The 13416-nt window shown below is 41.5% G+C and overlaps 1 protein-coding gene across 1 annotated transcript; it reads right to left on the bottom strand.

Moving 5' to 3' along the window:
* Positions 1-2787: 2787 nt before the first annotated feature.
* On the bottom strand, positions 2788-4686 carry LOC306892537 (SCAN domain-containing protein 3-like; the record flags this gene model as incomplete). The annotated part of the gene is made up of 1 exon (XM_079453664.1): positions 2788-4686. The coding sequence occupies one exon, from the start codon at positions 4684-4686 to the stop codon at positions 2788-2790; it is 1899 nt and encodes a 632-aa protein (XP_079309790.1).
* Between the last annotated feature and the right edge of the window lie 8730 nt (positions 4687-13416).

Raw genomic sequence — 13416 nt, 5'->3', positions numbered from 1 at the left:
AGTGATTGAACAGGAATTAACTCAAGTTTTGCATTTAATTATTTTGCATTTTGTTTATTCATTTATTTATTTTGAGCCAAAAATGCACATTTTGTGTTGCTGATTCAGCTAAATCACTTCCTCTGAAGTTAACAAATGCCTTTTATCCCTTTCTCTGTAACATTCACCTCTCTCAGATGGGAAAGAGACAAGCAACATTCCTCTTTCCACACCACTGCTCCAGGAGCCTAATGTGCCTGGGAAGAGGTCAGGGCCTAGAGGGTCCCGACACCCTGCAATAACCCTTTGACTCGCCAATAATAAGGGGTCAGGAACTTCCCTTTCCTACAGCAGGATCCTATAAGCTTCTCTGAACCCAGAGGACTCTTTTAACCGAATTCAAAGGCGAACTCATTCACACAAGCTAAAATTCACACACAAAGAGTCAAAGACATGTTTAGGACCAAAGTAAATCAGCAAAACAAGACACAAAAGGGTGACAGCTACCATGCAGAGGTCATAAAACTAAAACACAGAACGGCTGTCAAAACAGAATGAAATAAAAGTTATTTACAATAAACATTATTTCATGAATTTATATCAACCTGTTAAGATTTCAGTAGAACAGTTTCAACAGCATAACTTTGTCAATAATGCAACAAAAAGTTCCATGTTCAAAGTGGAAAACGTGCAAAACCACAAGACGATTTAATGAAGCAAATGAGTTAAATATATTCATCTAAGGTCAATTCATTACGTAAAATATGAGCAAAGTTGATGTCAACAAACCATCAGACTGCTATGGTTGACTGATCTGGCATCAGGCTGGAGAGAGTGCCTCACATCTCCTCAAACGAGATGATCGGATGTGACAAAACCCCTGTGTACCAGGTTCAATTTGAAATCGGTTCCCCACAAACCAAATTAAACCTTTGATACAAACAAAAAGGGGGAATTGACAGATCTGCATGCTGCGCGCAAAAGCAACCAGCCACTTTAAAGCTAACGGAAATTACAACATTAAAGGGGAAAAGATTTCTTTGTGGAACAAAGCAAACCTCTTCGTGATCTGTGCACGTTCTCAAACTCCCTTGCAGTCGTTTTATAGTCAAAGAGCTGACGGGTCGCCAAAGGCCCATTCCGTGATAAATAAATTATGCTTTGAAAATATATGAATGCTGTCAATCCTCATGGAAGTGATCCGGATAGACATTGAACTGTGGAATGATTGTAAATTGAGGAAAGAATAGAAGATAAATATAAAGCTGCTGTCCTTTAGGTAAAAGAAAACAGTGTTAGGTCACAAATCTCGGTGTGAGATGACGGCCCGCGGTAAACTGGTTTTATCTTCAGTTTGCCCTTGCTGGTAGATGGTGGAACTGCATCATGAGGACTCAAAAAACCTTCAAAATCTAAACACAAAATGGCAATGTCTACCAAATCTGTCTTCTAAAGCAGTATTAGTATAAACAGTGTTTAATTGCATAGAGCATCTCATGTGTAGCGTTTTGGCTGCGTTTACATTTGTCATTAACAAGCAAACTTGGCAGTATTTGACATCTGTTCGGTTTGACAATCTTCGCAGGGTTTTCTGTAAGGTTGTACTGGTAAATGTACATCAACTGGCTGGATTGAGTTTACATTACACTGAGATCCGATCACAATGCGCTCTCGACTCCCTCTGGATCAGGACACGCTTAGGATAACATTCTGATCGGAAACGTATTTAGACAGATACAGGGCACATGTTAATGATAAATGTAAAGCCGAAACGTCACACATGAGATGCTCTATGCATTTAAACCTGCAATACTGTTTATACTAATACTGCTTTAGAAGACAGACATCACCATTTTGTGTTTAGCTACTTTTAATTATCTAAGTCGCAGTCTGATCTGTCTGATCTGACCCAACATATATATATATATACATATATATATATACATATACATATATATTAATAGTAAACACTAGCCAGGTTTCCATTACCCTTTAAAATGCACAAATTGAAATATTCTCAATGGAAACACGTCAATTTCGCAAAAACTTGGCAAAAGCGATTTATTAGGAACAGTGAGGTAATATGAAAATTTATAAGGAAATTTTTACATTTCTCTTCACTCTTTCATCACAGTAGATGGCACTATGCAGTAAAGTTTGTTTGCCGCCTGCCATAAAACGTACAAAGAAGAAGTACGGCCAGAATGACTTATCGCGAGAAGTACCAAAATACACTTTAATTGCATAACATCATTTAATGATTTAATGGAGACGCAGTCATTCAGCAATATTGTTTAAATCGACATTTAGAAGACAGTGCTTACATTTTGCGCAAATCTGTAATGGAAACCCGGACAGTGTTCAAGATAGTGATATTAATACCATCCATGAACTAGTGCGCCTCAAGAAGTTTTAAAAACCTTGCCTGTTAATGACAAATGTAAATTCAGCCTTCGATACACAAAGCAGCTCTCCAAAAATATTGACCCATTACAGAACGGTTGCAGTAGAGCAGGGGTTCCCAAACATTTCAGACCGCGACCCCCAATATTAGACTGCTGACGACCCGCGACCCCCCCCCCCTCCTTTCTCCTCTCTGTGTTTCCCTCCGACAGCTTGTGAGGATTTGCGATTTGGTTACATACTGACAGAGTTAAAACAAAAAGGAACACAATCTCTAAGCCAGGCTATTTTATTAACAAATTATGGACAAAAACAAATAGATCCATAACTGTGAAATGCAGACAGAATACAAACAAGCTGCCTATAACACGCATACAACAATAAATTTGAATTCAGCAAAAACGCCTAATGTGATGGATGGGCGCTGTGCGCGGAGCAAAGCAGGTCCACTCTAGGTTCAATTTTGGAGATCGCCACCCGCAGATCATCTTCCACGTTAAGCCGTGACCTGTGTTTGTTCTTAATGTAAGTCAGCGCGGAGAATGTCTTTTCGCATAAATAAGTTGAGCCAAATTGCATGAGTACATCCAACGCGGGTTTCGACAACTGTGGGTATTCCAGCGCGACAGAAACCCAGAACTCATCCAGCGTCTTGCCGTCAAATGCCGTCCTCAGGGTTCGATCGGTTGAAAGTTCTATCAGCGCATCTTCCATATCTGATGCCAGATGATTTGCCGTGGTTACATTAAATGGTGACCTTATCCAGTCATATTGGTCGGGAGCGTCTCCTTCAGGGAAATACTTATGAAAGTGATCCGAAAGGGACTGAAGGTGAGCCGTAATAGACGCCTTGATGCTGTTAACACTGAGTGCATTTTCCTCCAAAAATTCTTCCAGGTCAGAAAACATGTCTATGCGTCCCATTTCCACTCTCTCTCTCCAACGCACCAGCTTTCTCGCAAATGCCTGCACTTTATCATTAAGGTACAAGATGTTTGTGTTTTCACCTTGCAGGGACACATTTAGTCCGTTGAGTTTTTCAAAAATACATGACAAATATGCCAGTCTTGTCACCCAGTCAGCATCAGACAGATGCTCAGCAAGTGGGGATCTTTGGTCTGTGAGGAAAATGCGCACCTCATCCCGCAGCTCGTACAGGCGTCTCAGCACATTTCCTCGCGACAGCCACCTGACTTCTGTGTGTAGGAGCAGGCCTTTGTGCTCTGATCCCATTTCATTACAGAGAGTGGAAAACAGTCGTGTGTTCAGTGGACGTGATTTTATGTAATTAACAATCTTCACAGCAGTGTCAAGAACATGTTTAAACTCCGCATTCAGGGTTTTGCACGCGAGGGCTTCTCTGTGTATGATGCAGTGCGTGAAATTGAGGTGAGGTGCAACTTGGAGGACTCGTGCCTTTAGTCCTTTCTTTTTCCCCAGCATTGCCCCAGCTCCGTCTGTGCACACTGATATGCACTCGCCCCAAGATAGTCTATTATCTTTAAGTTTGCTGTCCAGCTTATTGAAAATGTCCTCGCCCGTGCATGATCCCTCCAGTTGCGTACAAAATAACATTTCCTTATTTAGTTTCCCCTCAAAAATATATCTGACAAATACAAGGAGTTGAGCGGTGCTGGACACGTCTGTGGATTCATCCAGTTGTAAGGCGTACCTCCCACTCTTCTTCACTCTGTCAATCAGTTGACACTTGATATCCTGAGCCATGTCTGTAATGCGGCGGGATACAGTCCCATCAGAGAGCGGCACTTGTTCCAGCTCAGCGGCCAGTTTATCTCCATGCATGACGCGACTCATAACTATTGCTGCTGGTTTGATTAAAGTTTCTCCAATGGTGTGTGGCTTTTTGGTCCGTGCAATTAAATATGCCACTTCATATGAAGCCTTCTGAGCTTTAGTGGGGATAGCTGTTTGTTTAAAAATGACTTTTTTTTGTCCCTGTAACTCTTTCTCCTTTCTGCGGAAAAAGTCAGTGGGTTTACCTGTGAGGCTGGGGTGTTTGGTGTTCAGGTGTCTCTGCATTTTCACGGGCTTCAGACTCTCATGTGCGAGGACTTCGGAGCACACAACGCATTGAGGGTGTTGTACCTGATTTATAACAATGCACGTGAAACCATAGTTTATGTATTCCTCTCTGTATTTTCTGGCTTTCGAGGAGGGATGGTCCGTTTGCGGGGCACGGGTTTGGCGGGCTGCCCTTCCAGAGGTGGAGGGTAGTCCTGGCGGCTCATCCTCTTCTCTGCCCTCTGTATTTTCTGCTGATCCCGCTCTCTCATCAGCAGGCATCTCTGCTCCCTTCTCTTTCGATGATAATAACCACCGTTTCATTTTTTTTATCAAGTTAGACCGATATATGGACTCAAAATAGACCGATCGCTGTTTAGCAAAACACCAAATCTGCATCTAGCTAGCTAGCGCATGTCGTTGTGCTGTAAATTGTGATTGACACCGTCACACTGTCATAATTAATCGGAGCAAACAAAGTTTTATTTCCAGTTTATTTAAATTATCCTAAATTTATACTCGCATCATTACAACCTTTTTTAACATTTAAAAAAAAATTAAGTTTCTGTAAATCATCTCGCGACCCCCGCACCCCACTCCGCGACCCCCACTTTGGGAACTACTGCAGTAGAGAACAGTTGTCGACTGTTTAATGTATGTTGTTATAAAGTTAAAAAGCACAGTGGCAGGTGTTTCACTCTAACTATGTCCTCTTCATTTATTTCTAAAAGTCCTTGCCAAACACAAATGGTGCCCTGAAATTGAATTCTGTGTTTGTATTACTTTCAGACAGCCGGAGCAACATCCAATTTCACAACCGCTAGCCCTGCCACTTGTAAGTCTATATGAGATCCTGTGAAACTGGTGTGGTGAGCACATCATCAAAACTACAAACACAAAACTCGGTGAGAGTCATTGGAACAAATAAGTTCTAGAAAAACAGTTTTTCTGTTTAATTGGGTTGAAAATTATGTAGTGTCTTCTTCCCTATGGTCATTTAATCTTGAGCCTCACAAGACTTGTTTAAAACCTGTTGGTGGGTCTTTATCGATAGCTAACCTCACACCATTTTGTACCATACACCTTATATCTTGTTGGTTTTATCGAATCTATGAGGCCATTAAAATGAAAAGTACATAAGACCTATTTATAATGTAGCAACTAACTTAAATCTTAACATATTTTTTAAATGGCTTTTCTCAGTGGTTTTGAAAGAAATATTACATGAAAAATTCAACGCCCGTGTTGCCATACCAAATCACTAACAGCTCGCAGAAGGATGTGTCTTGACATTTCTGGTGACAGGATGCGACCATACGTTAACTGTAAAGTCGTCTTTACATCTCACATGTCCAGGAAACACAGATAGTGTTCTCCCATAAACTGCAATTTGTATGATAGTCATATATGTAAATTCATCGCTGCTGTTTGCCTAATGTTCGGCAGGTACTCACGTTACTGTTTTAATATTCACCACCCTACTGAACTGGTGGCAATGCTTGAATTTCTCCAAAAGTACAGTATGTAAAGACATTAAGGAGGGGAGGTTAATTTACTATGTGGCTTCATTAACAGAGTTTTCCAAAAGAAACTTCACCATCAATCCTGAAAAGGTCACAAAGGTGTTGGAAAAGAAGAACAAAAAGAAGAACAGTCTTCACCATAATCTCTTATCTTTCTGATCATGAATGGCGAGAGACTTGCAAACGGTTCCAAGTTTATATTCTATCAACATTGAAATGGAGTTGTAACCACAAGTTTAGTGGTAACAATATACTATACTCTGTAAGCACTTGTGTTGTGCCTCATTCTGCTTTAGAATTTTTATTGGAAATGTTCATTTTTACCTAACTTCCCATGCTCACTCCTCAATTAGGTAGTAGAAATGTTTTACATTTTGAATCTAAATTTTAAATGAGAAGTCTGGACTGACTGATCTTAAGACTGATCCTAAAAGGATACTTCACCCAAAAATGAAAAGTTTTGTCATCATTTTCTCACCTTTGAGTTGTACCAAATCTATATAAATGATAAGTTAGACAATACAATGTTAGTCAATCATTCTTCAAAATATATTTTTGGCGTTCTGTAGAGGGCTGAAAGTCATACATACAATTGTGGGTGAACTATCCTTTTAATCTTTGCATTTTCTTGCAAAGACAAAGAGGTTGGAGGTATTACGGCACTTTTATTAATTTGACAAGAAGCCAGTTGATAAACATGGGATCATACTGAGGGCTTCAAGGTTTGGCTGGTTAACATGCTCTAGTTATCCCCTGCTGGCAGATGCTGTAATTACGCCATCTGACTAAGTCATTTTAATAGAGGGGTCTTAAAAGCATGAAATTGACTTCTTTCCTGTCTGCTACTTTTCATTTCATGGGACAGTCACTAGTGAAGGCCTCGGGACTGTTAACATCCTTGTGGTGCCATCAGCCAATCAGAGTTGCAATGATGTCAGCAATACAAAGGGACCAGCAGTGACTAAAACACACTTTATCATTTTCGAATTGCAATAAATAACTTTTGCTTCCATACATACTAGTACATTTACGGAAGTCGTGGCACTAGGCAGCAATTTTTGCAATGCCTTTGGGCAGTTATTTGCGCCATAACAAGTCGACATGCCTATCTCTTTGGAGGAAGGTGGCTATTTCTAAAAACGCAAGCAAAGATCACAATTAAATAATTGATTTCCTATCAAAAATTAAACCTCGCCAAGCTTAAAAGTCGCTTCAGCTACTGCACATCCAGGTGCGTTTCCTGAACAATGTCATAACTCGCTGGTTAACCACCATAGTATGAAGCATCATGGGGGAAATTAACAATGTTTTTACGACTGTTTCCCAAAACCATAGTAACTCTGTCGTTGATCGATCGTTTGAACCAAGTTCGTCAATCTAGCGGATGACGTCAAATAAATATCTTCAGATAAAAAGTAATGTCAAATTCTTGCTGTAAATTCTTTCTTTTCAAACTAAATATGTAAAATTAAATTTGTATATGTTTCGAATGATGCATGTGAGTCTACATGTCATGATAAAAAGGAGCTTCTAACCACAACTCTAGACCTGTAGTTCCAACCACGCAACTTTGCGATGCTGCAAAAGTCTTTATCAATTGACGATTGGATCGTTCTATTGAAAGAAGGGGCTTTCTACGCTAGAGCGGCCATTTTGAGTTTTGCATTCCTCTCCATTCATTGTAATGGCAGTGGCGCATCTTGTAAATAATCTCCCATCTCAGTTTTAAAACGTAAAATTGTAAAAACATATAATGTATAATTCATTAAGCTTACCGCTGTGAATCAGAATAAGGTATTGACTTTTATGTAGACTTCTTACTCAACAACCATTTTTGTATTTTTCTTAGTGCAGTTTCATAAAAAAACAATCGTTGAAGTTCTCAGTCTCTGACAGACTATGCAACATTCCTAACAGACAAAGCTATAATCATTCGAGAGAAAGAAAAATGCAAAAGGAAAAAGACAGTAAGATAAAAGGTGTGTTTTATTTGTATGATCAATGATTTCACCCTGAGCTAGTAGGAGTTGTAATTGACTTGCATAATAGCTCTTGCACTTCAAATAGAGATAATGTGGGAGAACTATTAACATGTTCATGAACTGATCAGACCCATCGCCCACAGTCAGCAACACAAAGCATATTGCTGCCGTGTGTCTCCCTGTGTGCTGTGGTGCAAACCTAATAGGGAAAACAGCCTCACAGTCTGAAGGGCGGGCGGATTTTATTTTCTGCTCTTGTTTTGCGTTTTGGAGATGTCGAACGTGCCCTGTGTAACGGAGGCCAGCTAGTGGCCATTATTTCACAAATGGCTCTTCACCCTCTCAATGAATTATATACAGAGAGTGTGCTGGAGTGACCCGTAGAATAGCTCAAATGCAAAAGAGCGACGTGATTAAATCATTGCTGTGTGTGATCTGGCACGAGCTGAATATCTGAAAGTGGGGGTTAGACTCTCAATTATCGCTGCAATAGGGCAGTGAAATGCTTTGTGTGGGGCTCATACTCATGATGTCATTTATTTCTTTTCATGACAAAGGTTGTCCACTAGGTGAACAAGGTCAGGTTTTCAACTCCAGGGATATTCAGGAAAATAAAATTTTGTTCCCTTCTGTTCCCCTCTCTCTCAACCCGTAACTTCCTTAAGCTACAAAGGCAAAAAAATCCTTTAAAAAATTATCTGAATGGTAACCACAAGGTTCTAATGGTGCGTTCAAGTCCTTCTTGATTGTTTTTATTTTCTAACTGGGGAGTTGTAATAACGTCATCTGAAAATTTTATTTTAACTCCTTAAAGGGATACTCCACCCAAAGATTTCTGTAAAATATCTTGATACACAAGTCAGTTTTTCTTAGTAGTATGAGCGAGGTGTCCAAACTAACAGAGACAGAATCGTGACAAGTTGTTCCAAGGCTGTATAAATTTCTTTAAAACATTTTAGGAACACAGAAATATTTGAAAAAAAAAATGTACTGACATTTCTGGGAAATCATCGACTATAGTATCATTGTATCTTAGTGTTTTTTTTATTCTGTTGAACACAAATTAGATATGGTGTTTTTAAGCATGTCTGCAGGACACAGCCTCCAGGTAGACTGACCTTGCAATGAATGTACTGTTAGTCAATTTGGATAAAAATATCTGCTAAATGAATACTCACCCACTAGCAGGTCAGATAAACACACTCCCTTCTACTCAAATACATCAATGAAAGAGAGAGAAACAAAAGACTCTTCAAACTACTGCCAGCATCAATATCACCTGCATCATTCAGCACATTTAACTTATTTACCCTGCATCAGAGATGTATTGAAAAATAATGTTATATGAATCTGTATTCTTGCCAGAAAATGAAATACAGGTCAGCACCCACTTGCCCTTATTATCTCCCGTACTGACGAAGTAAGCTAAATTAAGTATGTAAACACACACGTTCATGGAAAAAAACAGCACCTCGCACACCACAACTGATTACATCTGCCGCACAAGCAATCACAAAGACCAAGACCACAAGTCAGCACCTGATAAGCTTCCACAACAAGCTGCCAGCTCAGCTGGCCAGAAAAAAAACATATGTAGAAAGGAGTCCTCAATGCGGAAGGATTTAGCTCTGAATTATTCAGATGGTGAGCTTTGATGGAGGAAGAGCCTGGGTTATGTATCCCTGTTTTCCAGACACTGTGACGCCGGAGTGCGGCTGTCTTTGTCAGGAATCGCTGTCACGACCGGGGTGTGACAGAGAGGGAAGAAATCAAGCGCAGGCAGCGGGGATACGAAACAAGACTTTATTAACAGAGATGAAACATAACGCCCACAATGGGGTAAAAACACAGACAGGACTAAATAACAAAACTGAAAATTAAAACTTCCCACGAGGGGGATAAAACAAGGGTATAAGATAAGACTTTGATAAGACAGGAGCTAAACTAAATAACAAACATGACACAACGTCGGACTAACTAGAACACGAATTAAACAAAGAAGGTGGGATCAGGAACGATGTTACAAGGCAGGACCATGATTTACATTTACATTTATTCATTTGGCAGACGCTTTTATCCAAAGCGACTTACAAGTATTTTTTTACAGTGGCACATTACTGCAGAGCAATCAGGGGTAAGGTGCTTGCTCAAGGAGCCTTCAGTCATGACCTGCTAACTGAGATTAGAACCGGCAACCTTCTGATCACAAGCCCAACGCTCCACAGCAGACCCCACAGATGATAAACAGCACGACAACATAGTTTGAATGACCAAAGGACAGCAGACACAAGGGAATTAAATAGTGGAAACCCACAAAGGATAATTAACAAGGGACAGGTGTCGGGAATGAAACACTGAAGGGAAGCTAACAAGAGAACGAAAGGGGTGGGGCCAAAGACGAGACCGGAGAGAGCGCATATGTCATGATCACAATAACGTCTCTCTCTCCACACAAAGGGTTCGGTCATGATTCTGCCACTAAATCAAGAAAAGTTATCATCACATCTAACGTTATTTGTTTGTTGTGGGGACAAGTTTAAAAAAAAAACATTCATGTTTCATGCTGGTTCAAACTGGTTAATGTTGGACTGGTGCAGGTCAAGCTGTTTGTTTAGCAAAAAGGTAAATCGCTGAAAAGAACAATGTTAGAAATTTAGTGCCCCATGAAGTCCGTTACATTTTTTCACAGATTTCGGGAAATAAACTTTTCAGTTAAAGTGGCACTACGTAGTATTGGCTTCTTTGTCACCATCTCAATTTGTAATTGCTACTGCAGGGGAAGGTCGGAGGTATTTTCTTTACATGAGTTGTGATTCGGCACTGCACAACTGCGCGGATAAGTCTGATGTTTTGAGTCGTGGCCTGTGACTGTGCACCGGTGACAATCTTCACTGTACATCAGTAGGGCATAATAAACACAGATAACATGGCAGATTATATAACACGAAACAAATAAGAACACAAGTAGACCCAAATAGCGCAAATGGAGGCTGTGTTGAAGTGTTTTGATATTATTTCGGGTGCTGGGTCATTTCCATACCTGCCGTTTTGGCCGGGAGTCTCCAATTCTGTTATCTCTCATGGAAACTCCTGTGATGCAAACCGGACAGAAGATCCCTGAACTTAAATGCTGACAAGTACGGTCATAAATCATTGTACATCATACAACTATATATATTATAGGCAAAGCCTTGCCATCATATCCGGGATATAAGTCCGTAAATGTATGTAAAATCACAAGCTTCACTTATCAGGCTGCAACCAAGATGGCCGCCGAATGCACTGACAAGAAAAATGACTTAAGATTGACAGGGATTGATTTCCAAGACTGATAGTTTTCAAATGAACTTGTCAGTGTGTGTAAGGCGCACAAGCGGTTTATAGACTATCGCTCAGGCCTTTAAAACCAAAGCTTTCAATCTGTCACCTGGTTTTTGTAAGCTGCTGGAAACTTTGTCAGAGAGACTTCCATCATCATTCAACATCAAATTCACATAGTCTCAAGACTCCACTTAAATGCTTGTTGCTATGTAACATATGTGCTTGCACTGTAACACCTGTGTGCATAGGATCAATATACCTCCATAAACGCACATTTAATGCCATGCAGGTAGACAACGTGTTAGATTTTTTTACACAAGAAGGCCACTTAGCTACTGCAGAATAGTTCTGCAGATGCAATGTTTCCCCTCTCTGGCCTGCTCTCATGGAGCCCTCAAGGCTCAGAAAGGTGAGCTGTGCACTCCACCTGCTGTTGCAGTCGGTTTGCTGAACCAGAAGAGCAGGCCTGGCACCTGCTCAACAGTCTTTAACACCGCAGAGACTTATGCTACGAGAAACTCTTTATTATAAAACTGATGGTTCTGGCTCTGAAATCTGATTGGCAGAAGCCATTAAATAGCCGATGTAGGCACACCTGTGAAAGCGCATCAATTGATTTCCGTATTGCTGTGCCAACTTGCTAAACTATAAAGCTTGGCAACTGTGAATAGCCTACTGTAAGCCTAATGGACTACAATACTTGGCAGAAATTTCTGCTGTTGTTAATGTTCTATAAACGCAATAAATTCTTGCCCATAATACTGCTTTAATGAAAGGTTTGAGGGAAAATATTTTACTAAACAGGAGTACTGTCACGAACGTGGATGAGGAACGTGGAGGAAGAACCCAAGTGCAGGCAGACACGGGGATGAAGGGGTTAACTAAAGACTTAAATAAACTCAAAAACCAAAACACCCTCGATGGGGAAAACGCTGACAAAACTAAAATCCAAAACTGAAAACAAAGACTTCCCACAAAGGGGGCAAAAAGAAACAACTAGGAATAACAACTACGAACTAAACAAACAGGGTACAAGAACATATACTTTACCAGGGCATATGGCAGGGAACTTGGCATGAAACATGAACAGGGAACAGGTACACCGAACGAGCACAAGACAATAGACATGAGGGCATCTTATAGGAAAACTAACAAAGGGGATAACAATGGGCAGGTGTGGGTACTGAAACACTCAGGGAAGGTTAACGAGACAGAAGGGCGGGAAACACTGACGAGACACGAGAAAGCACATGGCAAGTCAGAATTAAAACAAAGCCATGTCTTTCTCACACAAAACCTAAGGCTATGCCATGACTCCGCTGTAAGACCAAGAATAAACATGACCTGATAGCGGAATCATGACATAAGCCCCCCATTAAATGAACACCTCCAGGTGTTCATCAAGGGGTAGACTGACAAGACAAGGCAGACTGGGACAACGACAAGACAAGGCAAAACATACTAAACAAGATTAGGGGCAGACAAGAATACATAACAACAGGGTTGGGGTGACATAATAAAAATAACAAACAAGGGAGAGGGGGAGGGGGAACAACAAAGTTCATGGGGGGAAGTCCAAAGGAATTGGGACAAGGGGGAACAGTTTTTGTCCCTGGCGCTCGAGAGCGAGGAGTCCCAGAGGCTCTAGGGGTCGCCGGCTGAGGAACAGGACTTGACGCCGGCTGGAAGGCCGGCTGAGGAACAGGACTTGACGCCGGCTGGAAGGCCGGCTGAGGAACAGGACTTGACGCCGGCTGGAAGGCCGGCCCGGGCACTTGACTTGGGACCACCCGACTTCGAGCCGCCCTCCGTTGCCTCTTCTTCTTCATGCGAGCCACCCGCCTGGTGGCCGGCTGAAGGAATGACGAGAAGGGAACGGGCGGTTCGGGATTGGAGGCCTCGGACGAGGACCCCCAGGACTCCCGTCTTCCCCGCTTGCCACCAAGGCTGACTACGGGTGGGGAGGCTGTAGGTGGTGGATCAGATGGTGTGGTGATGCCCATAACCCCGATCTGCAGGGCACGACCCTCTGGAACGTTGGCCAGCGGAGATGAATAGCCAGGTTGGCCTGAGACCCTAAACTCAGAGCGTGCGACGGCGCACCTCCACACATCCTCAAACTCCAACGGCCTCAGCGATCTCATCTCCGCTGGCGAAAGAGGGCAGGGCCGGCCCGAGGCATAAGC

This window comes from Barbatula barbatula, assembly GCF_947034865.1.
Source record: "Barbatula barbatula genome assembly, chromosome: 3".
Taxonomy (NCBI): domain Eukaryota; kingdom Metazoa; phylum Chordata; class Actinopteri; order Cypriniformes; family Nemacheilidae; genus Barbatula; species Barbatula barbatula.
The sequence above is the reverse complement of the archived record's forward strand: the minus strand, read 5'-3'. Positions and strand labels throughout refer to the sequence as shown.